This window comes from Xyrauchen texanus, chromosome 32, assembly GCF_025860055.1.
Source record: "Xyrauchen texanus isolate HMW12.3.18 chromosome 32, RBS_HiC_50CHRs, whole genome shotgun sequence".
Classification (NCBI taxonomy): domain Eukaryota; kingdom Metazoa; phylum Chordata; class Actinopteri; order Cypriniformes; family Catostomidae; genus Xyrauchen; species Xyrauchen texanus.
Window position 1 is genome coordinate 31,834,445 of NC_068307.1, and position 27,191 is coordinate 31,861,635.

Here is a 27,191-nt window from a genome sequence, read left to right on the forward strand (position 1 = left end):
AGTGTATTGGAGTACTATGGCACCGGTATAGGCTACCGTGCAACATTAACATGGATCAGTCTATTAAAGTGCGTCTTTTCTCGTTTTACTTAATATTTGAGAATATAAACTGGCTAAATCTTTTGAATTTATCATTTGTTAAAAGCAAGATACAATTTGTTCTTTTGCAGTAAACAATCACTACAACACTAATAGGCTTATATTGATTTGTTACATACCCTCCCTTGGGTACGTAAGAGACCACGTCGATGTAAAAATCAGATGTCTTGTAGAACATCAACACTTCTAGCTCAAAATCTTGATTTTTCTTCATTACATTCTGGAATGTGTTATTAGCCAATTTCTTAATGCAAAACAAATATGCGTTCCATTCAAACTAACCATTTGTGTACAATACAATGATACAAAATAAGTGGCACTGCTTTGTCACGCTACACTGCTCCATGTTGGAAAAAATGGCTAGTTACTGGAAAAACTATGCTATTTTTAAAACCAGCAAGTCTGAGGCCACAATTGTACACTGTGAATGATATAAACCGAATTCAGGCATGTTAAGTCGTGTTTCGGTCATCTTCATCTGATTCTTGCAATGTGCTAAAGTTCATCTCGTATTATTGTTCTACTGTGAGCAGAGAGGGTGTTTGCAGAAGAGCGCTGATAGTATGGGACACTGAGCATGAGTGCGTTTGTCTAACGCACCCTCAAATACGCCTGCAGTTTTAAAAACTCAACCAGAGGGGCGAGGTCTGGACCGGCCGCTTACAGCTGTTTTGTGAACATGTTCCGTGACAGTGATGTCTCTCGTACTTTTAACAATCCCTAACAGCTGTGCAAACTCCTGGAAATATTTCAAGTGTACTAAACCAAATGCTCATTTATCTCATTTTCCTATTAAATGTAATCTTAAAGAGATAATTCACCCTAATTTCACACTCTTATTTAACTTCCTTGTATCCAACAGACAGCAAAGCCATTGTGGACGGCAATCTGAAGTTGATTCTGGGTCTGGTATGGACACTCATTCTCCATTACTCCATCTCCATGCCTGTATGGGAGGATGAAGATGACGAAGAAGCCAAGAAACAGACTCCCAAGCAGAGACTCCTGGGCTGGATCCAGAACAAAGTGCCTGACCTCCCCATCACCAACTTCAGTCAGGACTGGAGGAATGGCATGGTGTTGGGAGCTCTGGTGGACAGCTGTGCTCCAGGTGAGGGTTTGGAGGTGCTGGCGATTCAGTTACAGGTGAAAGTGTTGGGATGCAAACATCTGTGTTTTTTCAACAGCTAGGTTTGTTAGGTCCATTTTTGTGCAGAGAACCTTACACTGCAGAACTGTTTGAAACAACATTAAAGTATCATTGTTTCTGATTCAAATGTAATATTTGAGGATTGGCCCTAACAACCATTCAGAAGACCTAAGTAACCACTTAGCAATGCCTTACCAATGACCCAGAACACCATAGCAACTGTTTAGCAACTGCTTGGAACACCTTAGCAACCACATTGTTATACCCTAGCAACCATTTAGAAGTCCTTAGCAACCACTCAAGATCTAACAAACCACTTGGTTATGGCCTAGCATCTGCGTAGTTATGTCCTAGGAACAACCCTGAACACCTTAGCAACCATTCAGCGACTGCCTAGCAACCACTTAGCAATGGCTTCACAACAACCCCAAACACCATATCGACCACCTATAAAATAATCAGAACACATTAGCAACCACATTGTTATATCCTAGCAACCATGTAGAAGACCTTAGCAACAACTAAGACCTTAGCAACCACTTGGTAATGGCTTCACAACAACGCCCACTCAGACCATCTTAGCAACCGCATAGTTGTGCCCTAGCGACCATCCAGCATACCATAGCAAATGTCTAGTAACCACACAGAACACTTTGTCAACAAATACTGCCGACCACTCAAACTCAGACCTAGAAAATACTGGGAAAGTTGGTGACAATTATTCGATCTACAACATAATTACGGCACCCTCGTGAATGTATACTTCTATTATAAATGTATACTTGTTTAGTTATAAAATAACAGTTCCATTTTTGTCATTCTTTTGTTTATCTTTACGCATGAACTGTTCTGAAGTGTTTTGCCATTTGTGTTTTTAAGGCCTGTGTCCTGATTGGGAGATCTGGGACTCCCAGAAGCCCGTGGAAAACGCCACAGAGGCCATGCAGCTCGCTGACGACTGGCTCGGAATTCCACAGGTGAGCCAGAGATCTTTGACCCCCTCATTGGCCACGTTTACATGCAACCAAATAATCCATTTAGAATCCGACTTGTAGCTCAATTTTATTGAAAAGCCTTCATGTAAACACAAATGATCCGATTGAGCTCGATCCAAATAACATTTTCATCCGATTGAAGGGGGTAGTGTAGACCTAAAATAATCAGATTAAAATATTAGCCATGTAAACTTTTGAATCTGACTACATTCTCAATCGTATTCAAAATACCTTGCGCTCATGCGCAGAGATGTGGTGCATATGTATGTTTATACATGATATTCTTTGCATGAACCTACAAGGCAATGACAAAAGTCTGTCTGTGTCTGTGTCTGTGTCTGTGTCTGTGTCTGTGTCTGTGTCTGTGTCTGTGTCTGTGTGTCTGTGTGTCTGTGTGTCTGTGTCTGTGTCTGTGTCTGTGTCTGTGTGTCTGTCTGTGTGTCTGTGTGTCTGTGTCTGTGTCTGTGTCTGTGTCTGTGTCTGTGTCTGTGTCTGTGTCTGTGTGTCTGTGTGTCTGTGTGTCTGTGTGTCTGTGTGTCTGTGTGTCTGTGTGTCTGTGTGTCTGTGTGTCTGTGTGTCTGTGTGTCTGTGTGTCTGTGTGTCTGTGTGTCTGTGTGTCTGTGTGTCTGTGTGTCTGTGTCTCTGTGTGTCTGTCACTTTGTGGGGACCAAATGTCCCCATAAGGATAGTAAAACCTGAAATTTTTGACCTTGTGGGGACATTTTGTCAGTCCCCATGAGGAAAACAGCTTATAAATCATACTAAATTATGTTTATTGAAAATGTAAAAATGCAGAAAGTTTTCTGTGAGGGTTAGGGGATAGAATATAAAGTTTGTACAGTATAAAAACCATTATGTCTATGGAAAGTCCCCATTAAACATGGAAAGTGTGTGTGTGTCACTTTGTGGGGACCAAATGTCCCCATAAGGATAGTAAAACCCGAAATTTTTGACCTTGTGGGGACATTTTGTCGGTCCCCATGAGGAAAACAGCTTATAAATCATACTAAATTATGTTTATTGAAAATGTAAAAATGCAGAAGGTTTTCTGTGAGGGTTAGGGTTAGGGGATAGAATATAAAGTTTGTACAGTATAAAAACCATTATGTCTATGGAAAGTCCCCATAAAACATGGAAACACAACGTGTGTGTGTGTTTTAAAGTTCCTAGTATTTTGTTTTCATTCCACTGTAAAATCCTTTCAAGGACAACTCTCACCCACCTGTCTTTACTTCGTACTCTCATCCAGAGATGCCTGCGGTTAGATTGGAGGAGGAATGGGCATGAGGCAAATGCATGGTAAAGTCAGTATATGGTATATTAGATGCTGCTTCTAATTCTTCGTTTGACAAGTAGAGTGAGTAACATTAGAAGAAATCTTTTCTAATATTTAGATCTCTCAACAAAGCAAAAACACCTTTTACAGAAAGACGAAAATTTGCGCATGTAAACATTAGCATTAGGTTCCCATTAAACACCATATAGGCACCACAGATCTGTCAAGAGTGTTTAAAGGTTCCCCGTACACTTAAAGGGGTTTATGCCTTTTCCTTTTTTTCCCATTCATGCAAATATCAATGGTAGATAAGAATAAGGGTGGGATCTTTATGAAGTAATAATGTTAATGTGTTTATTGTCTGCTAGGTGTGGACTCTGTATGCACAGAGTGGGAAAATCTGCCAGTAAAGGCCACACTGTTTGCCAAAGAGGAGGTAGTCAAATTTCGAAAAGTTAATACAATACTCACCACACCTTAATCACTCCTCAGCAAACACACGTGTGTTCTGTCCCAATCAACAGAAATATAATCCGATTAATCTCCTGCATAGTTTTTCACAATTTAATCAAGCTCCGTTTGGACACCTGTGACTCAATAAATATATTTTAGTGTTAGATCTAAGTGAAGTAGATTCAAAGTCTAAACCTTCATGGGATTGTGGTTCCCATTATGCTTTTCTCTGAAATGTCAAATACTTTTTTGCTTCTAATCAAAGTTTTTAACTGTTGTTATTGGAAAAAGGGCACCTCCCTTTGGTATTCATGATCATTTTTGACCAGAAGGGTCAGACTTGTAACAGACATGCACATTTCTTCTTCCCTGAAGTAATAACAATAAAATTCTGCATTTCTTTTGGGATTTTATGCTATTTTGATCTTATTTACATGTACATTTCCATTACCATTCATTTGGAGAATAAATTCAGAACCTACACTTCAGGTTGAAACATGAAGAAAATATGAACATTTGACAAATTTGAGCGATTGCTGCTATCTGGTGAACAAAATATAAATAACATGACTTGAACACCATGCCAGGGACAGCCAGTAGATGACTGTAGCCACTTATTGTGCAGTCTGATGACTTGTAACATAATTTGATATTTTATCACAAGAAATGCATTTGGATACATATAGACATTTATCAAACTATTATTTGTCAAAGTTAAGCATTTTTAAATAGATTTTGAAGTGTCAGTTTTTGCAGTTAATGTCATTATGCTGCAATCAAACCTGACCATGGTGTTACAATGAGAAGACACAGAATAAGCATTTTTCTAGGAATAATTTATTTCAAACATTAATATTCAATATTAACTCAAAAGTAAATGCATATTAACATCAGGAACCCGAAAGTATAAATCAGAAGAACCAGAATAAACATTTGATTCTGAAAACAACATATGACTTGTAATGCCAACAATGACCAAAAGGTAGGTGGGTGTGTGTGTGAGATCGTCTCACACCTTCTTTTGTGTGTGTGTGTGTGTGTGTGTGTGTGTGTGTGTGTGTGTGTGTGTGTGTGTGTGTGTGTGTGTGTGTGTGTGTGTGTGTGTGTGTGTGTGTGTAAATGTAAAAAAAAGCTTTGTTTTATAGTCTCACCAGTAAAAAAAAAAAAACATTTGTGAGTGGGTGTGTATGTTTTGCACTGAGAATGTTTTAGAGTCTCACCCTGTAATTTCTCTTTTTTTTTTTTTTTTTTTTCCATTTGTGGCTGATTTATTGATTCTGTTCGAGAGATTTAAAACAAAAAATGCTTTTTTTGCAAATACTTTATTTATTAATTTTTTTTTTATGACCACTTGGACTTATCAAATCAAGCCCAATTGGCAAATGGAGGAAAAGTCACCAAGTCTTGCACTGTACAGATTAAAGAAACCATTTTTATTAAATGAGGAACATTTTAAAAAAAATTGGTAAAAAAAAACAGCCGAATACAATAGGAGGGTTAATGTTGTGATTCACCTTGCAGCTCGTTGGTTTGGTTCATGGCTAGAACTCCTGTACAAAGGTTTTTATGAAATATGAACGGGGGAAAATACTTCCAGAACCAAGGCACTGTTGTGCTCTATTACACAGCACTTCATTCTGATTGGTCGGTAGCAGAATTCTGCTGTGAATTATCTCTGAATAATGACCGTTGTCCTTGTCAACACTGTATAACTGTCCACTTATTCATACCATAGCTTTGATCTCTCCACTAAAAGCAAGCTAATAAAATAATGATTTAAAAAGTTATTTTCTGGGCTAGGCAGACTGCAGTTGTATGGAATCGCCATAACACATTGTCTCTCATTCTAGGTCATCGCTCCTGAGGAAATCATTGACCCCAGTGTGGATGAACAGTCTGTTATGACATATCTGTCACAGTTCCCCAAATCCAAACTGAAGCCTGGCGCACCACTAAAACCCAAACTCAACCCCAAGAAGGCTCGCGCCTACGGTCCAGGTGAGAGATGCTTTCTCTGCTTTCAGTGTCATCTTAATATGAGTTTTATAAAGGAATCTGTCACTTTCAGCGAAACTGATCAACAGTAACTGTGTACAGTAACTGTGTAGTCAAGTTGTTTGTTTACATGGAAACGAGACGATATCACACGAGACTTTTTTTTGAAGTGCCCTATCAATAAATCACTCAAATATTTGTGATTCACGACTCGTTGGAAGTGTCACTCTGGTTTCAGAATATCCTAATTCTCTTGAACCTTGTCTGATTTTTATCGTTTCGACAAAAGCAACTGGCCATAACAATCAGAGACTTTCTCTTTTACCTGACACGTGAAGGACATATGTGGGGCAGTGTTGTTATTGTAAAGGAAAACTAAATGCAAACATTTTTATGAACTGAAATAAAAGTAAAACTTAATTGGAAAAACTGAAACCAATTTGTGGTGACTTTATGAAATAAATAATGACCACAAATACATTTTAGGATTTGTTTTTAATACAAGATTTTTTAATAAAATTTGAAACCGCAACAGTTATTAATGTAAGTTGGATAAATGTGATTTACTGCATTAAATCTATCAGGATCAAACAAATCTGAATATCTCAGTTAACATTTAACTTTGATAGCTATAAAAATACGACTAATTACAACTCATTTGAAATATGTATAATATTTTGAAAAACTAAACTTAAACAAAAACTAACAATCACAGTGAATTGAACTAAAGGACACTAAACTAACTTGAAAGTGCTCATGATGTCTTCTGCTTTGTAGGAAGGGGCAAATGTACTCCAAATTAAACAATTAATAAATATTGAAACAAAACATTAAATGCATAATGAAATCATTAATGGCAGATTATTGGTTTGACCAATATTTTTAACTGATATTTACACTTCCCCACTGATAAGTTAGACACAAAAGACTTTACATTTTCAATATTAAGTGAGGGGCTTTGAACAAGTTTATATTTAAACTAGGGCTGTCGATTGAACAGGTTAATTCAGTGCGATTTATTATGTACAAATGAATGCGTTAAAAAAAAATGTACGCAATTAATCATAAGGAATATTCTTCCATCTGAGCAACTCTTGAATGGAGTACCACCTGATTTCTTTAGGGGGCAGTAAGCGAGACTCTATAGGAAATGCGCAATCCTATACAGACGGAGAACAAACCACACTTACCTACAACAGACAAATTCAGTTGCAAAATGGATTGCTGTGAACTGAAGGCCAATGATAGATTTATGTTCAATAATATGGAAATAAACAATATATTGCATTCTAAAGCCACTTTTTGTATTGTGTTCTTTAATGCATCACTTGTATGCCAAAATAATGTAATGCATTTTAATATCTGTATTTGTATTTTTGTAATGCTGTTTACTGTGTGTGTATATATACATTTTTATAATTAATTAAATATAACTATCCATAATTAATTGTTATTTGAGGGGCTTTCTCAGCAAATATTTATGCATGCGATTAATTGCGACAGCATACCACATAATTCGATTAAACATTTAATTGATTGACAGCCCTAATTTAAACTAAAACTAGTTCAATTAATTCTTTGTAGACTGTATGCAAAGTTAGTTTTGTTAAGCACTTCACTTTAGAGGTTAGTGACAAACGAGTATGTTGTTATTTAGCCTAAAAGCAAAAATAAAAGGAGTATTAAAAATCAGTAATACATATCGAGTATTGGACAAATAATCAGTATTCTATTGATCCTTAAAAAACAATATTGGTCCATCTCTAATTGTTAATCTATTAAAATCATTAAATCACTAAATGTACCATGTATTTAATTTTAGCATTCATTTTGCTCCCATTTTATTTTAGGATCATCAGAATTTCCCTAGGTTAAGGATTGATGTATGGTGTGAAAAATGTGTCTGTTACCTGTTATAAATTTGGCTAAACCAGTAAAACCATTAGCTATTGAGTTTATGACTCCCACTGCAGAAGTGACCTGTGCCAAATGTGCCATGACTAAATATTATAATTAACAGCAATGCCTGGTTGGATTGTGATGTCTGCCCTCTTTGGGAAATCTTCACCAGTGTTTTTAAACATCAAGGGTGCCAACTCTATAAAGCCGAAAGTCAGGGTAATTTATGGTTCAGAATAAAAGCGCCAAATTATGTTCCCATTTAAGGGATTATCTCCCCTCTTAAAGTACTATTTAAATTACAAAAAAAAATCACCCTTGTTTCCTCAATCATGTGCGTTCCTGATGTACTGTGTAGAGTTTTGTTTTCAGTAGCAAATTGAATAACTGGTTGGAAATAATGTGTTTTATGAGTCCGGAGGTTTGCATGTGGTTTTGTGGCTTGTTGTTTGTGGGTTTCTATGTGCATGTACAATTTGCCTCAGTTGTAGAACAAAGGGGAATGTCTTTCCACTGCTAGGTTTACCCAATTCCACATGCTTGTGCTGCTGTTCAGGTTACCTTGTTTTATGAAAATGCAATTTTGTGATGGCCACTTTAGTGATGACAGACGCCCTACTGTTGCATTTTGTTTTACCCTTAAGTTATCCAATCATGTTTGACCGATTGCTGATGCCATTATTTAGACCACAGGGTGGCTGATGGCCAGTGTATATATAATACAGTGGGGGTTAAAAGTCTGAATTCTGAAATTCAATCTTTAAATTAAACCTTGAAATAAAGATTTAGATTTAGAAAAATGTGATTTAAATTAGAAAATGAAACAAAAGCAAGCATTTTCACAAGTCAACTTAATTTTGTACCCCCACTACATACAATTGAATGTAACAAGAACACCAAAAGAAAAGACCCAAAAATTAAACTTTTATTAGCTGATAATCTTAACATGGCTAATGATCATCCGATTAATCTCTCTGACCAGTAAAATTAACATTCTACAAGATGAACTCTTGAGCACAGCCATCGTTGCTTTTCTGAGCGTTTTTCCTTGCTGGCAATGCTACGTTTTACCAGCGCTCTTGCGTGCAGCACTTAAAACAAGGGGCCCTTAAGTGGTGACCAAATTCGAGATTTATTGCTCAGTTTTTTAAGAGGCCGAAGTTGTTTGTTCAGTGCATGGAAAGGGATTGCTTCTTGCTTATAGTTTCCTGAGCTTAGTATTTATTTTATATATACTTGCCCTGTCCATAGCATACATCTAAAGTACTGCAATAAATACATAGTTTTACATCAGTCTTATAAACATTGGGTTTTTTTGAGTCTGGACGAGACACACAGATTTTGGAGGCAGAGTTTAAAAAAAATGTTGGCAATATTCTCAAGTCCATGGAGTCATTTTTTGTTTTAAAACCTGTCGGATCTGTTTGGGGCTAAAATTAAAACAATCCCATTTTTTACATGGGATACCTGTGACAACATACTGTACTTTTTAGTGTTACTGTGCAAAGTCTGACTTTAAATTTAGTGGGCTTTATTCTTAAAAATGAAAAAATATCTATATTGTTTAATAGTTTATATGTATACATGTTTAAGGATTTTTGGATATTTTTAATGGAAAATTAAACCCAAATGTGATTTTTATTTTTGTTGCTGTGCTGTCGGGGATTTACAATGGCCATGTTTCTTTAATCACATTCCAAGAGTTATGGAAAAGCAGTTTTCTGAGGCTGTTCTTTTATCTTTCATCCATCGTGTTTGCAGGTATTGAGCCAACGGGTAACCGAGTGAGGCGTCCCGCTGTGTTTACGGTGGACACCTTCAGTGCAGGTCAAGGGCAGGTCACAGTCTACGTTGAAGACCCTGAGGGTCTCAGAGAAGAGATCAAACCTGTGTTGAACGAAGGCAAGAAGACCTACAGCGTGACCTACATCCCTCAGGTCATGGGACCTCACAAGGTCAGGATGAATCCCTATCGGTCATTGGAACCTGAAATATACAGCATTTAATTATAATAGTCATATAAATGTAAATACGATGGGTGTATTATGTGTAAACCCAATAAGACTGTTTTTCCATGATTTTTTTATATATAATTTTTGAAATATAGGGTTATGGTGTTTTGTGTGCATTCTGCAGGTGACCATACTTTTTGCTGGACAACAAATCCCAAAGAGTCCATTTGAAGTGAATGTGGACAAAGCGCAGGGAGATCCCACTAAAGTCACAGCTAAAGGACCTGGACTGGAACCACTGGGCAACATTGCCAACAAACCAACCTTCTTTGACATCTACACAGCAGGTGTGAACCAATTTAAACACTCTCAAAGCTTGCCTGATTATAACAAGATGGTTTTGAAATCCATTGTTTCATAGTTTCTGATGTGTCTAAAAGTCCCCTAGAGTTTGAAGGACCCTCAAAGTTCTTCAAAGGCCCATATTTTTTAAGGTCCCCAGAGTTTGAAGGACCCCAAAGTGTCTTGAAGACCCCCATTGGTTTTTAAGGTCCCCAGAGTTTTGAAAGCCCCTAAAGTCTCAAATTCCTCAAGTGTCTCAAAGATTCCCCAAAGTTTCTTAAATTCCCCCGAATGTTTTGATGGCTCCCCAAAGTGTCTCAAAGTTTCAAAGGTCCACAGAGTCTCAAAGTCCCCCATTTCTAAGGCCTCTAAAATCTCAATGGCCCAAAGTGTCCTGAAGGCCCCCATTTTTTATTTTTTTTAAAGGCCCCCAAAGTGTCTCAAAGGCTTTTTAAAGTGTCTCAAATTCCCCTAGTGTTTTGAAGGCTCCCCAAAGTGTCTCAAAGTTTCGAAGTCCCCCAGAGTTTTGAAGGCCTCAAGTTTTGAAATTTCTTCACTCTTCATTATACAGGAGCTGGAGTGGGTGAAGTGACGGCCGTCATTAAAGACCCTCAGGGTAAGAACAACACTGTAGAGGTCATCATTGAGGATAAGGGGGAAAACGTCTACCATTGCACCTACAAACCTGTGCAGGCAGGTCCCCACAACATCAACATAATGTTTGGAGGAATTGCCATACCCAAGAGCCCCTTCACCGTCAACATCGGCCCAGGTACCTAACCCAATGAAATTTAGAATGTTCTCATTAATAAGAGTCCTCTTTCTAAGCTTGCAATTAGATAAATTAGTTGTGGCGGCTGTAACTCAGGTGGTAGAATGGGTTGTCCAGTAATCACAGGGTTGGTGGTTGGCTTCCCGGCCCACACGACTCCACATGCCAAAGTCTCCTTGGGCAAGATACTGAACCCCAAGTTGCTCCCAATGGCAGGCTAGCGCCTTGCATGGAAGCTCTGCCGTCATTGGTGTGTGAATGTGACAGTGTAAAGGTTAAAAAGGCGCTATATAAGTGCAGACCATTTACTATTTAAATGTAGAATTAGTAGCAGTAAATGGAACACTTTATCAAGTCTTTGTTTTGTCTTGATTAATGTGCTCTGGTTAGAATTGGAACTATCAACATGAAAATGCAACATTACCAAAAAAATACAAATAAAACCCCACAAAAAATTGGGATATCCCTAATTGGAAAGTTATTTAATTATTGTGTTAAGTCAGCAGATTTGATCAGAGAATGGACAGCCGCTTGTGTGTGGATTGCCTCATACAACTGGATTGTTATTTTTCTTTGTGGACTAAGAGAAAGACTTCGGTAATTGCATGTAGTTATTGGGTCTGCAGTGCTTTTACACTTGCTATAAAAGCTGTGCAAATGTAGCCACTGTTCGCCAGCATGCTCGGTTGTGGCATGTGTGGTGCTGCCAGCTCCTTTAAATCTGGCCTGTGGTATCATTAAGGTCAGGCTTCCCCCTATTTTCTAATCCTGTTAAATCTGCCATTTGTGTTTGGTGCACGTGAATGGCACGAAGCTCAACTAACACTCAAATGAAGGGTTTTTATACACCGAATGTATCTTGTTTGCTTTTGTGTTTTGGTAAGAGAGGAGTTGTATGGTAGTTGAAATGGATTAAAAAATTCTAGTTCTCATTCTGATTCATGTTCCACCTAATGATTCTTTTTACACTTTTGAAGTACTAGAATTGATCATTTAGAGTTGGAAATTTACTCTGATTCAAACCAATAAGTTCATGATTTAGACTGTTTTTGTGTACGACCAATTTATTAATGGTGCAACCAGCGAGGACAATACAATTGAAAGAGAACCCATTGAGTCCTTGCGTGTGTGCGCGTGCGTGAACGTGTTGTACCACTGAACAGATTTAAAAAAAAAAAAAAAAAAGCTTGTAAAACACCAAATTCCTTTTCTGTGATGCAACTTTCCCCAACCAGGTAGCATGCAACAATTCTGTTTTAACATTTGGAATTGAATTTATTTTCCTGTGTAGTCAAACACATGCTGGTAATTTTAACAGGTTTGCTTTTACAATCTGACGTATTTTTACTGTTCAAAATGAAAAGGTGAACATTGATTAATCTTCTGAACTGGATTACATCATTTTTCCCAGTGGTTTAAAACTAACTACATGATTTGCATTGACACACGGTCTCCTGCATTTTAAATAAATGCATGCGAGTAGTCCTAGATGGAAAATGATCTCAACCGAAAAGGTATTGGGGCGAGTACTGGAGTCATGCGATTTCATAGCGACAACTTGCCCCATCACACTGTATGTTGACACACAAAGTATCTTTCTTTCCTGGTCCGTAACAGTGAAGAGGTTTAATAGCTTTTTTTGTATTGAAGACTTAAGTCTATACGGAGATTGACTTGTAAAAATGAATCTACACTGAGAACTTTTCACTGGAATAAAAAGTGTGACAACTAGCCCCAGTCGCCTCATATAAATTTCTTCTTTCCTCTTAAACTAACAGGTTGTGGTTTGTAAGGCCAGTAGTTTTAGTGCTCACATTGGATTCATATTTATCACCATTGCTGTTCATTTTTTATTTTTAAAGCAAATATGGTGGGTAAGTTTTGATGAGCGCAACCTCAGAAATCAACCACATGTGCCATTAAACCAGAATGAGACCCAAAGGAAAACGACTTATGCGTTTTAACTGCTATTTTTAACTTTTACAGCATGAAGTAGATTTATGTCAGGACGTTTCACAAACAAAGAGCTTCATAAATCGTTATATCTTTTAAATAAAGATATTTCCTCAAAAATGGCATTCAGAATTTGCAAGTGCTCCTACACGTTGAGCTGCGGTGCTCATCAGAAGAGACAAGTTCGAATCCGGCTCACAATATTTTCCAATCTTTTAGAACTCAACTGTGCTCAAGGGGGTAAAAAGGCCCAAAATAAAATTGAAATACAAAAACTAGGCACCAAGGTAGATGCATCTTTTGCAGCGTCTTTGGAAGAACAATTCTGTCCTACTTTTTCAGTTAATTTGAACAAATGGCTATTGATCCCCACTTGCGTGTATTTTTAGAGTTTGGTGTGTGATGTCATCATACAGGAGGTTATATTTGTGTCTCAGACGGTTCATTTGATGGAAAGTCATTCTGTTAATATTCCAGGCATTTCGTTATGCTCCAGGTGAATGAAGTTCTGTGTGCTGAATGGCGCAGGGCCACAAAACTCCACCCTGATGGGCCCCGCACTTCTGAACCTAATGAGAGTTCCTCTCTGTCAGGGATGCTATTACGTTAGATGTGGGTTTTGGCTTGTGCACTGTGGACATAATTCTGATGTTCTTGAAATATTGGAGCCCTCTGTAGCATAATAGTAGGACAATAATAGAGCGTTTAATTGCAGGTGTGGTGTTTGTAATGAAAATTACACATTTGAGGGAGGATTTTATTTGGTTAAACCACACCATTGTTAAATTCTTAATTCCGATTGACTGACAGATTTGAAGAGTTACATTTATTTATTCGGCAGATGACTGATGCAAGGTGTTTGATTCGTTGTCTGTTACTTCACAGCTATGAACTAGTTCTAGGTTTGTTGGCTGCATTACATGTCATTTCAACATGTTCTAGTAATGCCAGTGTAGGCTATTTTTATTTACTGTAATCCATGGTTTTAGAAAGTATTTCTAAAAACTAAAGATTTCTTTGAATAAAAACACTGTATACATGTACATGTGTAACACTGTAAAAGCAGAATTTTAGCCGTGTTTCCACTATCGGGCCAAATGAGGGCGTGCTAGTACGTGCCAGGGCCAGTTGCGTTCTAATGGCGCTCTTCCACTGCACGTAATGGTTCGACTCAACTCGACTCTTTCTGCGCTTGCATTTCCTCTGCAGTTTAGTGCCCCTCAACGTGGGTGGGATTATAGGCTGATTGTCATAGTTGCGCCGCCTCTACTGCCGTGACATCATCTTAAACACGACACAAACTGACCAAAACAATAACACGACCGTCAACTGTTAGCTACTAGCTCATTGTGCTGCATAAAGCTGTTGTTGTATGGTGATTTTTACACATTTGTAACAGTTAAATTGGCCAAGATTCCAGTAGCTGGTCTACTAAATAAAGTGAAGCTTGAAAACGTACCATCCTCCATCGTGGCTGAGTCCACGGCACTCTCCCTCCCATTGCTCGCTGGTTTAGATGGTGTCCGTTTGGTCGAATCCACTTTTCCTTGATGGTTCTGTAGTCACTTTCCCTACACTGTTGGTAGGTCCGGTGGTAGCCATGTGCGGCCAACAGCTGAGACACTTCCTGAGAGACTTTTTCGTTCATTGCTAACGAGTGGACCATTTGCACCTCGTTTATTGACCGTGGCATGGTTTTGCGCACAGCCATTTCTTTGTTCACAATTTGAAAGTTGAACAAATTTGTTCACGTGAACAAATTATACTGTTATCTCTGTTGCTAACATTAAAACTAGCAGGTAGATATCGTGTGTCGGAAATCCAGTGACGCTGGTAGTGACGATTCTCCCTGACCAATCAGTGATCTGCAGGATTTTGACGTCACATTTAGTATCAGCTCGGCTCGCTTGGAACCTCGACGGAGGTGGTACTAAAAAAAGTATCAGGTTCCAGGTACTATCCACAGTGGAATACCCCCCAAAAAGCAAGCAGAGTTGAGTCGAGTTGTACTGTGCAGTGGAAAGGCCCATAAGGCTTCAACATACCATTCTGGGGCTTTCTCTGGGCCAATGGCCTTTGGCCCACCGATTACCCTTGGGCCAAATAAGGACAACTGGGGAGTGAGGTGCAGTCAAGATGGAGTTTCGCCGAACTTGCCAGTTTGTGTATCCAGCGGTACCGCTGTATAAATGAGAATTAACATACTCTTTAGCTCCTATTTAGTTTTGACATTATGCTTCTGATAATGGACATGTTCTCACCATGGGAACCAGAAACAAGTTTTAAGACTGAAAATGGATATGTACTTTCCCTTTTGTCACATGAGCAGCTGAATATTACTCATGTCAATGGATGCTTTCACTCTTAGTACATTTTGCCTTGTCTGCGAATAGCGCATTTTTACAATGACCTCTAACTTCTGTTTTTGGGTGATGCTGCAACACAGCAAAATGTAATTTATGCGCATGATTTGCATTAATTGTCAATGAATCAATAATGTCTTACTGTGTGTGTTTGTGTGTGTGTATTTCAGCATCTGTGCCCAGTGCATGTCGTGCCACTGGACGAGGTTTGCAGCCCAAAGGCGTTAGGGTACAACAGGTGGCTGATTTTAAAGTTGACACTCGTAATGCTGGCAGTGGCGATCTAAAGGTCACAGTTAAGGGACCCAGTAAGTAACTTTAAACCAAATAAGGCAAAAAACTCACTTCATTTAACACACACATTCTCTCCTGTTATACTGAAGCACTTGCTAACATCTACAAAGCCATAAAACATACATTTTCCTCTTTTGGAAACTTTCCAGATGTCTCGTTTTCCTAAACCATAGAAGCCCTCTTCACTGTAATTCTGTGCAGACTTTCCTTTTAAAAGAAGTGCAGTGGTGGTACTTCAATTATACAATGATAAATTCATTTAAAAGCAGTTTCTCTTGAAACTTTTCTCACTTGTAGAAGGTCTAGAGGAGCCTATAAAACAGAAGGACATGTCAGACGGTGTGTATTCTTATGAGTACTATCCACACACACCTGGAAAGTACACAGTCACCATCACCTGGGGCGGTCAGCACATTCCCAAGAGGTGAGTTTCCTCAATCACATCTCTCAGATCGTCCCAAACTCTGTAAAAAATGATGAACTTTTATCCAAATCAGAGGTCGACCGATTGTGCATTTTACCGATAATCAAGGTGGTGGAAAATGCAGATAACTATTAAATCGGCTGATAGTTGTAATTTATAGAGTGATAAAACATTTCTTAGTCTTTCCTTACTGTGACAGGCACAGACATTGAGGCTACAAGAGTCCAAAATGAATAGAATCCCAGATGCAGTTTATTGTGCTTCCAAAATCTGAATAGCGTGGGATTTTTAGCTATAAATAAGCCCCAAATACACTGGGGACTTGGCTCCGTTACAATACTCTATATATAAAGTATTTACCAAATTAAGCTTTTTATAGCCTATATATTCACCAGATGAAAAGTGTTGTATATCGGTAGATAACCGATAGTTCCAAAAAGCAGCTATCGGCACCGATTAATCTGTAAAACCGATATATTGGTCTACCCGTTAGTCCAAACCAGGGTTATAATAGTTTTATCGGTTTCATTTAGTTTCAAATTTTGTTTTAATAGATTTTAATCATTAATCATAAATATTTATTTTGTTAGTGTGGACGTAGCCTAAAATTAATTAATAAAACTATATATACACACAAAGATGTTTTCTTTTGGAAACTCATTGTGTTTGCTGTGTTTACGCCTCTCATCCACACTGGAGTGCATTTTCCTCTAACGAAACTGGAGTGTTTTGAAAACTCCTTTACTGCACTCTTTGGAAAATGATGACGTTAGGGAATGAGAGTGGATGTGGCGTTAGTTTTTCCTCCATTTATAACTCTTGTTCATCGATGGTGCATGCTTCTGTTGATGCCTTCAGTCTGCACTATTTCAACTTCATGTTTAATAGTGGAGTTCCTGATGAAGAACTACATTTCCTATGATCCTGGAGAGAAACTAACCTCCAATCAGAGCAGTGCAAAAAGTGCACCAAAAGAGCTCTGCGGCGAACGCCCACTCGAATGACGCAAACTGCTTGAATATTTGTGTATGACTGAATGTTATAAACATGTATTATTTCTATAGTTATAATCAGCAACTTGAAATCAATATTTTAATAGATTTCCATCTTTTTTTTTTTCCATCTTTTTTTTTAAGTACCGACTTTTCGTCATCGCAATAGTTTTTGTTAACAACAATAACTTTGATCCAAACAAATTTGTTCTAGTGCTACCAATAATGGCGTGCAGGTTGAAACAAATCTTCTGTTTATCACTTCCAGATGTGTTTTCCCTTCATCAATGTTCAGTATTTTGGATTTCAGGACTGCCAGAGATATACATTTGGTCCGGATTTGTTTTGGTACAACAGCTTAGTCAAATGTAAACAGGCCAGGCATGCAAATTTACACCAATCCTCTAGATCAGATCGTGTTGTAGATGCTGCGATTGAATAATACAGTGTTGAAAAGCTTGCGTTTATTGTATTCAGTTTGTTCGCCACCATTAAGAATCATGTCCAGAATTTAGCTGATTGGAAAAGCTTATTTGTCCATCTGAAACTGTTTAACGTCAAGGATGATACAGTATGTAGGTCGTTTCCACTGCCAAGCAGACTCAATAGAGTTCAACCCTTTACATGGAAAGTAACATGACATCATGCGCTCTGGTCAGAACGTTTGGAGGAGTTCTGGAATCGCATCGCAACCCAGGACCACCAGGAAACAGACGTAGCGTGCATTAATCCATGTACACATTCAATTAAATTCACAAGTGACCTGATGGATGTGAACACCGTTGGATAAACATCTAATTTAATGGACTGCAGAACGGAAACGACTGCTGTGTTTTCGTTTTGATTCGTTTTCTCGTAGCGTGTGGAACTGCAGTCATGCAGAAATGCTCTCAATGCAATTAAAAAATAAAAATTCTATCATTTCAAACCTGTATGATTTGCTTTCTTCTGTGGAACACAAAAGGAGATGTCAGGCAGAATGTTGACGCTGCTCTTTTCCATACAATGAAATTGAATGGTGACTAGTGGCTATTAGGCCCCAAAAATGACAAAAGCACAATAAAATTACCATAAGAGTAGTCCATACACTATATTCCAAGTCTTCTGAAGTCATATGATAGCTTTCAATGCTAGTCATAATTTACTAAAAATCTTGCGCATTTTCAAATTTTGTGCATCATGAATTGTTACAAGAAACGCGCTAACTCAAATGAGATTTGAGAGTTGTGGTACAAAAAAAGAGAGAGAGAGCGAGAGATTGTGTGTGTGTGCCCCCCTGGTTACCTTACTCTTACATTGTACAGAAAAGAGCAGCATGGACATTCTGCTTTTAAGTTCCATGTAAGAAAGACAATCATACAGGTTTGGAATGGAATTAGGGTGAGTAAATGAAGTTGGAATTTTCATGTAAACTAATTCGTTTTATACCAAAGAAACTCTCCTCACATTGCCTTTTTTATACATCAAGGTGTTTTTTGCATTTCTTCGAAGTTTTGATAAGATGGCGTGGTGTGTGGCCTGAGGCTGCATGCTGGTATTAATGTGCATACAGACCAGTTTCTGGTCATCACATGCATGGTGGAGCATCAGCCAATCAGATTGCTGCTCTGAAGGAAACGAAGCGCTTGAATGAAAGAGACAAGCCTGAGTTAACACAATCGTCCTCCTGTTCACCTGGAAAATAGGCGCACACACACACAGGAAAACTGAGCCGTGACCCCTATTAAAGTCAAATATTCACCCGCTGTGGTTTCTCCTATTAACACAAACTCTATTAGATGGGAGATTTCCTTTAACGTAGAGTCCGAGCCGAGAGTTCTGACACTTAGAATGTTAGAAATGGAACATTCTGACAAACTAGAGCGGGCAGCGCTGTAGGAGGTGCTTAAGCTGCCAGTTCAGAGACATTTCTATAGTTTAGCAGTGCACTTATTTGACACGCAGTGGACATTTTGAGATTTAAAATTTCAAATAAATTATTTTAAAGAAATTGTTTTTTTAATTAATTTTTTTTTATAAATTCAAAATAATGCATTATTTAATAATTTCATATATAACTAAGATTTGTGAAAGTGTGTGTGTGTGTGTGTGTGTGTGTGTGTGTGTGTGTGTGTGTGTGTGTGTGTGTGTGTGTGTGTGTGTGTGTGTGTGTGTGTGTGTGTGTGTGTGTGTGTGTGTGTGTACACATATACGGACATTTACAGTGTCCTTATTATACATAGTACATGTATTGACTAATAATACATTATGTATAATTACAAGCAGCTAAGCCTATATTAAATTAATGTTAATATTACTACCGTATTTACTGTAAATTAAAACAAATTCTCTAAATGTCCTTTTTTTCACATTTAACAGTAATGAGATGATTATTTTGCATCAATTATATTTCATTTTGGGTTGAAAATTACTTAATTGTTATAATAATGCAAAAAATATAATGATATAATATCTTATGTCTTTTGATTTGGGCCTAAAATATGACCTAGATATGTTCTTGACAGGTTTCATGAGAATATTTTTTTGTATAATATATCAAATGGTATTTATAATGAATTGTCTGATTATTTAATAATTTAAGATTTAACACTAATCCTTAGCAGTTGTCAGGGTGAATCTTATAAAAACATGTCCTGGTCATATTTCACCCCAAATTCAAATGGAAATTATATTTGGCATAAATTAAAGCCTATTTTTTGACCATTATGATTTGACAATTTAAAATTTTTCCTCACCAGTTTCAACTGATTTGTTCACATTCTCCCCCATATGATTTATCATTTTTTATATATATATATATATATATATATATATATATATATATATATATATATATATATATATATATATATATATAGTTTTTTTACATTACAGTTGTTGTATTACAATAATATTTAATTCTGTGGTGGAATGTGCTTAATTGTCATTAAAAAAATATTGTCACTATGCAAAACATCTGAATCGTGAAAACAACAAGCTTTATTTCCTTTATACAAAATGTAATTTTGTTTTGAAATATGAAATACCCAAAATGAACTGTACAGATATCTGACATTTAGTGTCGTTTTCTCGTGGTCAGTCCTTTCGAGGTTCAGGTGGGCTCTGAAGCAGGAGCGCAGAAGATCCGAGCATGGGGTCCTGGTCTTGAGGGAGGCGTAGTGGGCAAGTCTGCAGACTTTGTGGCCGAATCCATCGGGACTGATGTTGGCGTTCTTGGTAAGATCACATGCTTGGTGGAACCGTAGTTTAGAGAGTTAATGCCACTGACTAACTAATCTCTCAATACATTATTATAAGTGCATGTTTTTTGATGGTACTGTAGGCTTCGCGATCGAGGGTCCGTCTCAGGCCCGGATTGAGTGTGAGGATCAGAATGACGGCTCGTGTAACGTGAGGTACTGGCCCACAGAATCGGGCGAGTACGCAGTCCACGTCATGTGTGACGATGAGGATATTGAAGACAGTCCCTTCATGGCGTACATCATCCCTGACAACAAATCCAACAACCCCAACCAGGTAAACTCCGCAGAAATGACCCTCAAATACTTTCATTTAATTCTTGGTTGATCCTAATAGGTCTCCAAAAATGTAAATGCTGTCATCATTTACTCACCTTCATGTTGTTCCAAACCTCTATGACTTTCTATCTTTCTAACACAGAAGGATGTTTAATGAAATCGTGGTTTGAGACTCACTTTAAAGCTTGAAAGGAGTCTGAAAGTATCATAAAAGTTGTAGATGTTAATGTTAATTAATACCACGTTTAAACGGGGGTTAAATATATTTGACTGGTTTTGCAGGTCAAGGCGTATGGGCCAGGATTGGAGAAGACTGGCTGCATCATAAACAAACCTGCCGAATTCACCATTGAGGCCAAAGACGCTGGAAATGGGCCTCTGAAAATCATCGCACAGGTTTGATTTAACATCAAACTAAATATAACAAAGTTAATTTTTAACATCACTCCATCTTTGAGCTATGAATTTTCTCTTCGTTTTCTAACTTAGCAGCGCAAGATCTGTTCAAAATTTAGCGAGCTGCCGACAGAATCGTAAGGCATCATAGGTGTGAAGATTTTTCACAAACTAACATTTTTAGAAGAATTTTTCAGCTCTGTAGGTCCATACAATGCAAGTGAATGGTGACCAGAAATTTGAAACTCCAAAAATCACATAAAAGAACATTACAAGTAATCCATAAGACTCCTGTGGTTTAATCCATGTCTTCAGAAGTGATATGATAGGTGTGGGTGAGGACAATCAATATTTAAGTTCTTTTTTTACTCTAAAGTGTCCTCCGTGCCCAGTAGCTGGCGATATGTGTGAAGAATGTGAATCGCCAATAACAAAAGAACTCAAGAGTGCTTAGAAGGGGTGTTTTTTTTATTTGAGATGTATTTGTATTTATTGTTTAATACTTGTGAGAACAAAAAGCTTTTATTTTATTGTCAGTTTTTTTTGCCTTGCACCTGATTAGGACACGTTAGAAGGCAGCTGCCTATGTAGACATCGAGGCAGCTCACTAGGTTTTTGGAACAGAGCCATGTTCTATTTAAATTCATCATGTCTGTTTTCTCAGGATGCTAATGGCGTCCCTATTGACGTGAAAGTGAAGAACAAAGGAGATGACGTCTATTCCTGCTCGTACACGCCGACCTCAGCCATCAAACACACACTGGCTGTGACCTGGGGAGGGGTCAGTGTGCCGAACAGCCCCTTCAGGGTAAGACCAACAGAGTCAGGGGTCATAACTGTTCAAACAAACATACAGGAGACTTCTGCAGTCCGTACTAATACAGTAAAGTCACAGGTGAACGAGGAACTAATCACACTAACTAAAGCTGATAGTCTTAACACTGACAACACTCCAAAATATAAAGCCATCATTATAGTGATCACAAACACTCTGGAGCGCCGCTGCTCTTCTGTGAAGTAATTACAGGAGTTGAGTTTGATAGAAATGCTTTGTGCCATGCAAAAAAATACAGTAAGAATGGCGCTCATCTCATTGCAGTTTTTTTTATTCTAAAGCCGATCAACATATAATCAAATGATTTATGCTGTTTTACAATGTTTATTGTTGTTGATTTACTTTGATTTTGTAATCATCATATTTCTTAGCATTAGAAGGATGATAAAGCACTTTTTTTAATCATGATAATATCATTGTATGTTTTTGTAATCAGTCATTCAGATCAAATGATTTTATATGCCTTTTTTGTTTTTATATTTTGGAAAATTATTTTGGCTATTAATTTAATTGATTTTGTTCTGCTGTATGTCTTATTTATAAATTGATCCTTCCTTTCTTGACAAACTATTTCAACAAACTAGTCAATATTTAAAAAAAAAAAAAATCTGATGATTCAATTTATTTCAAATGTAAAATGAAACATTTTGAATATAAAAAATACTATAAAAAAAAAAAAAAAAAAAAAAAAAAATGCTATTCACATAAAAACAATTACTTGAACACACCCAGAGATTATTTATCAGAGATGGGCCAACCAATAATCTCGGAGCACCCAACGGTCAATGGATGTAGAAAGGAAGTCCCGCCTTACATGTAAAAGAGCCAATCACCTTTTAGAATCAACTCGAAAGTGTGAATGCGAGAGCCTGACTTGCTAGAAAGACTGATACACCTAAAATATTTTTTAATACACCTTGAATACTATGATGAGCATTTTTTCCATTTCGGAGTTCAAAGTTATTAGATATTTTTTTTCTGTGTTAAAGTAAGTGTTATAACCGTCCAGAGACGAAAAAAAGAAACCATAAAAGTTTTGACATAACTAGTTTGGAATAATCTTTTATTATTATTTCTTAAAAGAAAAAGTGAAGAAAAAAAAAAATATTAATATTTGAAAAACTTTTGTCTGGCAAATCTAATTCAGGTGGTGTAACCAACATGCATGTAACCATTCTGTTGGCATTTGACTTAAAAGGTCTAAAGGGGTCCTCTTTTATTTGTTTTTATATGAGTTGTAAAAAACAAATCTGGTATTTTCACCTTTTGAATGAATAGGCACATTTATTTTGGGTCAAATGGAGTAACCCAAAGCAAACTTCTTAATATTTGTGACTCAAAAATTCATGGTATTTGTAAAAAATACCTTTTACCTTGAAAATTACGTTTGAATTTCTTTTTTAAATTAACGATTATGTTGTGAAAACTAAAATGTATTCAAGGTGCAAGGGAAGTATTGTAATACCTTTTTACTTGGTTGAACCACTTGATATTTTCATTAAGTCATTTAGATTTTCTTTCTTCTAGAAAGTGCTGTTTTTCAAAAAACAATTATTAAATGCAACATGGACACAAATATTACACTTCTATGAACAAATGTGTTTTACACTAGATTTCCATTTATTTATTTGATTTACAACCTTATGTCAATGATCCATACAGTCCATCAGCCACCTTGACATGTCAAGGTATCAACATTAGCCATTTAAATAGTGCATCAGCTGACGACTATGGGTTGTATCTCAAAGCACTAAACAGTCAGAGGCCATGTTGTATATCATCACTTTTGATGTCAGAAGTAAGAACTTGGTCATTTTGCACAGTATGAAATTGTATAAAATGCCGGATTATGGTGGCAGTTACTATTTTCCAGAATGAAGCTGAAAAGTGTCCTGCTTGATTGAATATTAATATATCATTTATTATTTGTATTACCGGTATTACAAAAATCAAGCTTGATGTACATGCGTAGATATCATATGTTCAAAAATCAAAGAAACACATGTCTAATACCATTTAAATATAAAAATATGGTCCTACAAAGATGTATTTCTGTTTTCTGAGTCCATTTCACAGTGCAAAGACACTTAATTGTCTCAAAGAATGTAACTGTCTTTTACTTGACTGAACGTTCAAACTTTATATTTTACAATGTTAGCTATTACAATGCTACAATGCAGTTTTCTGAACAATGACCCATTCAAACATGTTTACATTTGAAAAATGAAGAGATTTGAAATGCATTTCAATGTCATGACTGAATAAATACAGTATGTTATTTTAAAATGTCACATTCAATAAATTCTAATAAGTTGTATGTTTTTAATGCTTGTCATTGTGTGATTTGTGTGTTCGCGTCTGTTTTTGTATGCTATGCTATATGTTGGAATATTCCCTGTCGAATGAAGTGGAAACATTTTAACTACTAATTTACTAATATTAATACTAATTATTTCACCTTTCAAATGCATCCGATGTTCCAAATTTTGAAATGTAATGTGATTCATTTTTATCTCACAATGTAAAATGAAGTTATTTTAGTTAGTTTGAAGAGTGTTTTCAATTTCTCATAATACTATTCTAATTAACATTCAAGAGACCTTTTTCCTTTTAGGTGAATGTTGGAAAGGGAAGCCACCCACACAAAGTGAAAGTGTTTGGTCCAGGAGTAGAGAAATCTGGACTGAAAGCTCATGAGCCCACACACTTCACCGTCGACTGCACAGAGGCTGGAGAAGGTAGAACATGTAACTTGGTTATTTATGTCATTCACCAACATTGAGTTAAAATGACTTTTTTAAAACTGGGTTTTGTTTTTGGTCACTAAGGTGATATCAGTGTTGGAATCAAGTGTGATGCAAATGTCATCAGTGAACAGGAAGAGGATGTTGATTTTGACATAATTACCAATGCCAACGACACCATCACCGTCAAATATATTCCCCCCGGAGCTGGACGGCTCACCATTAAAGTGCTTTTCGCTGATCAAGTGAGTGACTAAAGGGATTGTAGATAGTGTCTGTTAATTTCTCAGTCCTTATTATGGGGGTATAACTTGAAATCCTTTCAGGAAATTCCAGTGAGTCCATTCCGTGTTAAAGTGGATCCATCACATGACTCCTCCAAAGTCAAAGCGGAGGGACCAGGGCTCGCTCGAGCAGGTTTGTGGTCAGGATCTACTTGGTTTTAATGACTAAGGGTTTGATTCAGGATTGAATTGAATGACCAGCCTAAACTGGTTTGCTGGTCTTAGATGGTCTCTAAACCTGTCCAAGTGTGTCTGTTTGCTGGTTTGAGGGGTTTTGGGCAGTTGTCCACTGGTCAGGCTGGAAATCCAGCTGGAGACCACCTTGGTCAGGCAAGGAGACCATCTGAAACCAGCTAAAACCAGTAAACCAGCCTAGGCTGGTTTAAGATGGGTTTTTTCAGAAGGGGAGGACAAAAGACATTTCCATTAAACCCCAAATCCATCTTAAGACTGCCTAAGCTGGTTTGCTGGGGTGGGCTTGTTTGGGGCACTTATCAGCTGGTCAGGGTGAGGGACCAGCTAAAAAAACAGTCTTGCCAGGCTGGGAGACCAGCTTGAACCAGCTACAAACCCAGCAACCCTTATTAAAGGCTACATTGAGCTGTTGTTTTTAGCGTTGTCATTTTTCACTTTCACATTTGATAACTTTGTATCTTCAGGCGTGGAGAGTGGAAAGCCAACTCACTTCACCATTTACACCAAAGGAGCCGGCAAGGCACCTATAGATGTGCAGTTTTCCGGGCCTAATAAAGGACAACCTGTCCAAGACTTTGAGATCATTGACAACTATGACTATTCCTACACTGTCAAATATATACCAGTCCAACAGGTAGGGTTTTACTGGGTTGTATGGAGTTGCTACGATTTGAAAATGCCTTCAAGCTGTTGAAATCTTTTAGCATTTATCTTCTGGTCTTATGTTTCTGGTTGGCTGTACCAATGTAGGGAGAGATGGTGATAATGGTGACCTTTGGTGGTGACCCCATTTCTAAAAGTCCCTTCGCTGTGGGTGTTGCGGCTCCATTGGACCTCAGCAAGATCCAAGTGGATGGCTTGGAATGTCGTAAGTCCTCTTGCAATTGAAGAGCTCCACAAATTTATGGGATGTACTTGTCTATGGTGCTGTTCACACCAAAAATGTCTGCACTGTTTTTTTTAAATGGTTTTCTATGTTAAAATGTGCCAGATGGACATCTCTTACCGGCAGCGTCTTGCATAGCAGTGCCGTGATTTTAAGACTCCAATTTATATTTTTTATCTTTTAAAAAGGCATCTCAAACACCTGCTTTCTGTCCTGTGTTGTGATGCTTCTAGCCTTTTGAGTTTAATCTGAGAATGCTTTCAATCTGAATAGCCCCTTATAGAGCATCAGATTGCCATTTTAACTTTTAAACCTCATTGTCCCATATAGCTGTTTTTGATGATATTCTAAAGTTTATAGGTTGCCAGGACCTAATGAAGCCTAATTTTACTCTGCTGTAGGAGTGCAAGTAGGTGAAGACCAGGAGTTTGCCATTGGTACAAAAGGAGCTGGTGGTCAAGGTAAACTAGAAGTCAAGATCACCAGTCCATCAGGCAAGTCCGTGCCTTGTGTTGTGGAACCTCAATCAGGTAAAGGAGACAGCCTTGTGAAGTACATCCCCAAAGAAGAAGGCATTTACGTTGTGGAGGTTGTCTATGATGGCAGCCCGGTGCCAGGAAGCCCATTCAATGTTGAAGCCATGTTGCCCCCTGATCCAAGCAAGGTGTGTTTTGATTGCTCCGTATGTGAAAAACCTTGTTACAACAACTTCCTCTTTACTAAAGCAAGTGTAACAAGTGCCAACCTTTTCTCTTCAGGTCAAAGCCTTTGGCCCAGGTTTGAAGGGGGGCCTAGTAGCGAGCCCTGGAGAATTCACCATCGACACTAAAGGTGCTGGCACCGGTGGGCTCGGCCTTACCGTTGAGGGTCCCACTGAAGCCAAAATTGAGTGTTCTGACAATGGTGATGGCACCTGTTCCGTGTCGTACCTCCCCACTGAGCCTGGAGAGTACCTGATCAACATTCTCTTCGAGGACGTCCATATTCCTGGTTCCCCCTTCCATGCCGACATCCAGTATCCATTTGATCCCACCAAGGTAGTTGCATCTGGCTCTGGGTTGAAGAAGGGTAAGGTAGGTGAGACAAGCGTAGTTAACGTTGACTGCGCCAAAGCTGGACCAGGAAAATTGACACTGGAAGCGGAGTCTGATTCTGGAGCTAAAGCAAGAACAGAAGTTCTAGACAACAAGGATGGTACCTACACGGTCACCTACATCCCGTTGACTGCGGGCATGTACACTCTACTACTGAAGTATGGAGGGAAGACCGTTCCCAACTTCCCTGCCAAAGTAAATGTGGATCCAGCTGTTGACACCAGCAAAGTGAAAGTGTTCGGACCAGGAGTGGTTGGAAAAGGTACTGATGTCTTAAACT

The 27,191-nt window shown here is 37.8% G+C and overlaps 1 protein-coding gene across 2 annotated transcripts in view; it reads left to right on the forward strand.

The window, feature by feature from the left end:
* The window catches only part of LOC127625795 (filamin-B-like), a 99,789-nt gene that overhangs the window by 35,443 nt on the left and 37,155 nt on the right, over window positions 1-27,191 (forward strand). For both annotated transcript variants that reach the window (XM_052101149.1, XM_052101150.1), the window contains exons 2-20: window positions 962-1,210; window positions 2,129-2,226; window positions 5,824-5,971; window positions 9,629-9,822; window positions 10,004-10,166; window positions 10,733-10,933; window positions 15,420-15,557; window positions 15,841-15,967; window positions 20,039-20,175; window positions 20,282-20,475; window positions 20,760-20,873; window positions 21,538-21,681; window positions 24,323-24,446; window positions 24,537-24,697; window positions 24,779-24,869; window positions 25,396-25,565; window positions 25,682-25,799; window positions 26,219-26,481; window positions 26,576-27,173. In XM_052101149.1, coding sequence (XP_051957109.1) covers window positions 962-1,210; window positions 2,129-2,226; window positions 5,824-5,971; window positions 9,629-9,822; window positions 10,004-10,166; window positions 10,733-10,933; window positions 15,420-15,557; window positions 15,841-15,967; window positions 20,039-20,175; window positions 20,282-20,475; window positions 20,760-20,873; window positions 21,538-21,681; window positions 24,323-24,446; window positions 24,537-24,697; window positions 24,779-24,869; window positions 25,396-25,565; window positions 25,682-25,799; window positions 26,219-26,481; window positions 26,576-27,173 — 3,432 coding nt within the window. The remainder of the gene's footprint in view (window positions 1-961; window positions 1,211-2,128; window positions 2,227-5,823; window positions 5,972-9,628; window positions 9,823-10,003; window positions 10,167-10,732; window positions 10,934-15,419; window positions 15,558-15,840; window positions 15,968-20,038; window positions 20,176-20,281; window positions 20,476-20,759; window positions 20,874-21,537; window positions 21,682-24,322; window positions 24,447-24,536; window positions 24,698-24,778; window positions 24,870-25,395; window positions 25,566-25,681; window positions 25,800-26,218; window positions 26,482-26,575; window positions 27,174-27,191) is intronic.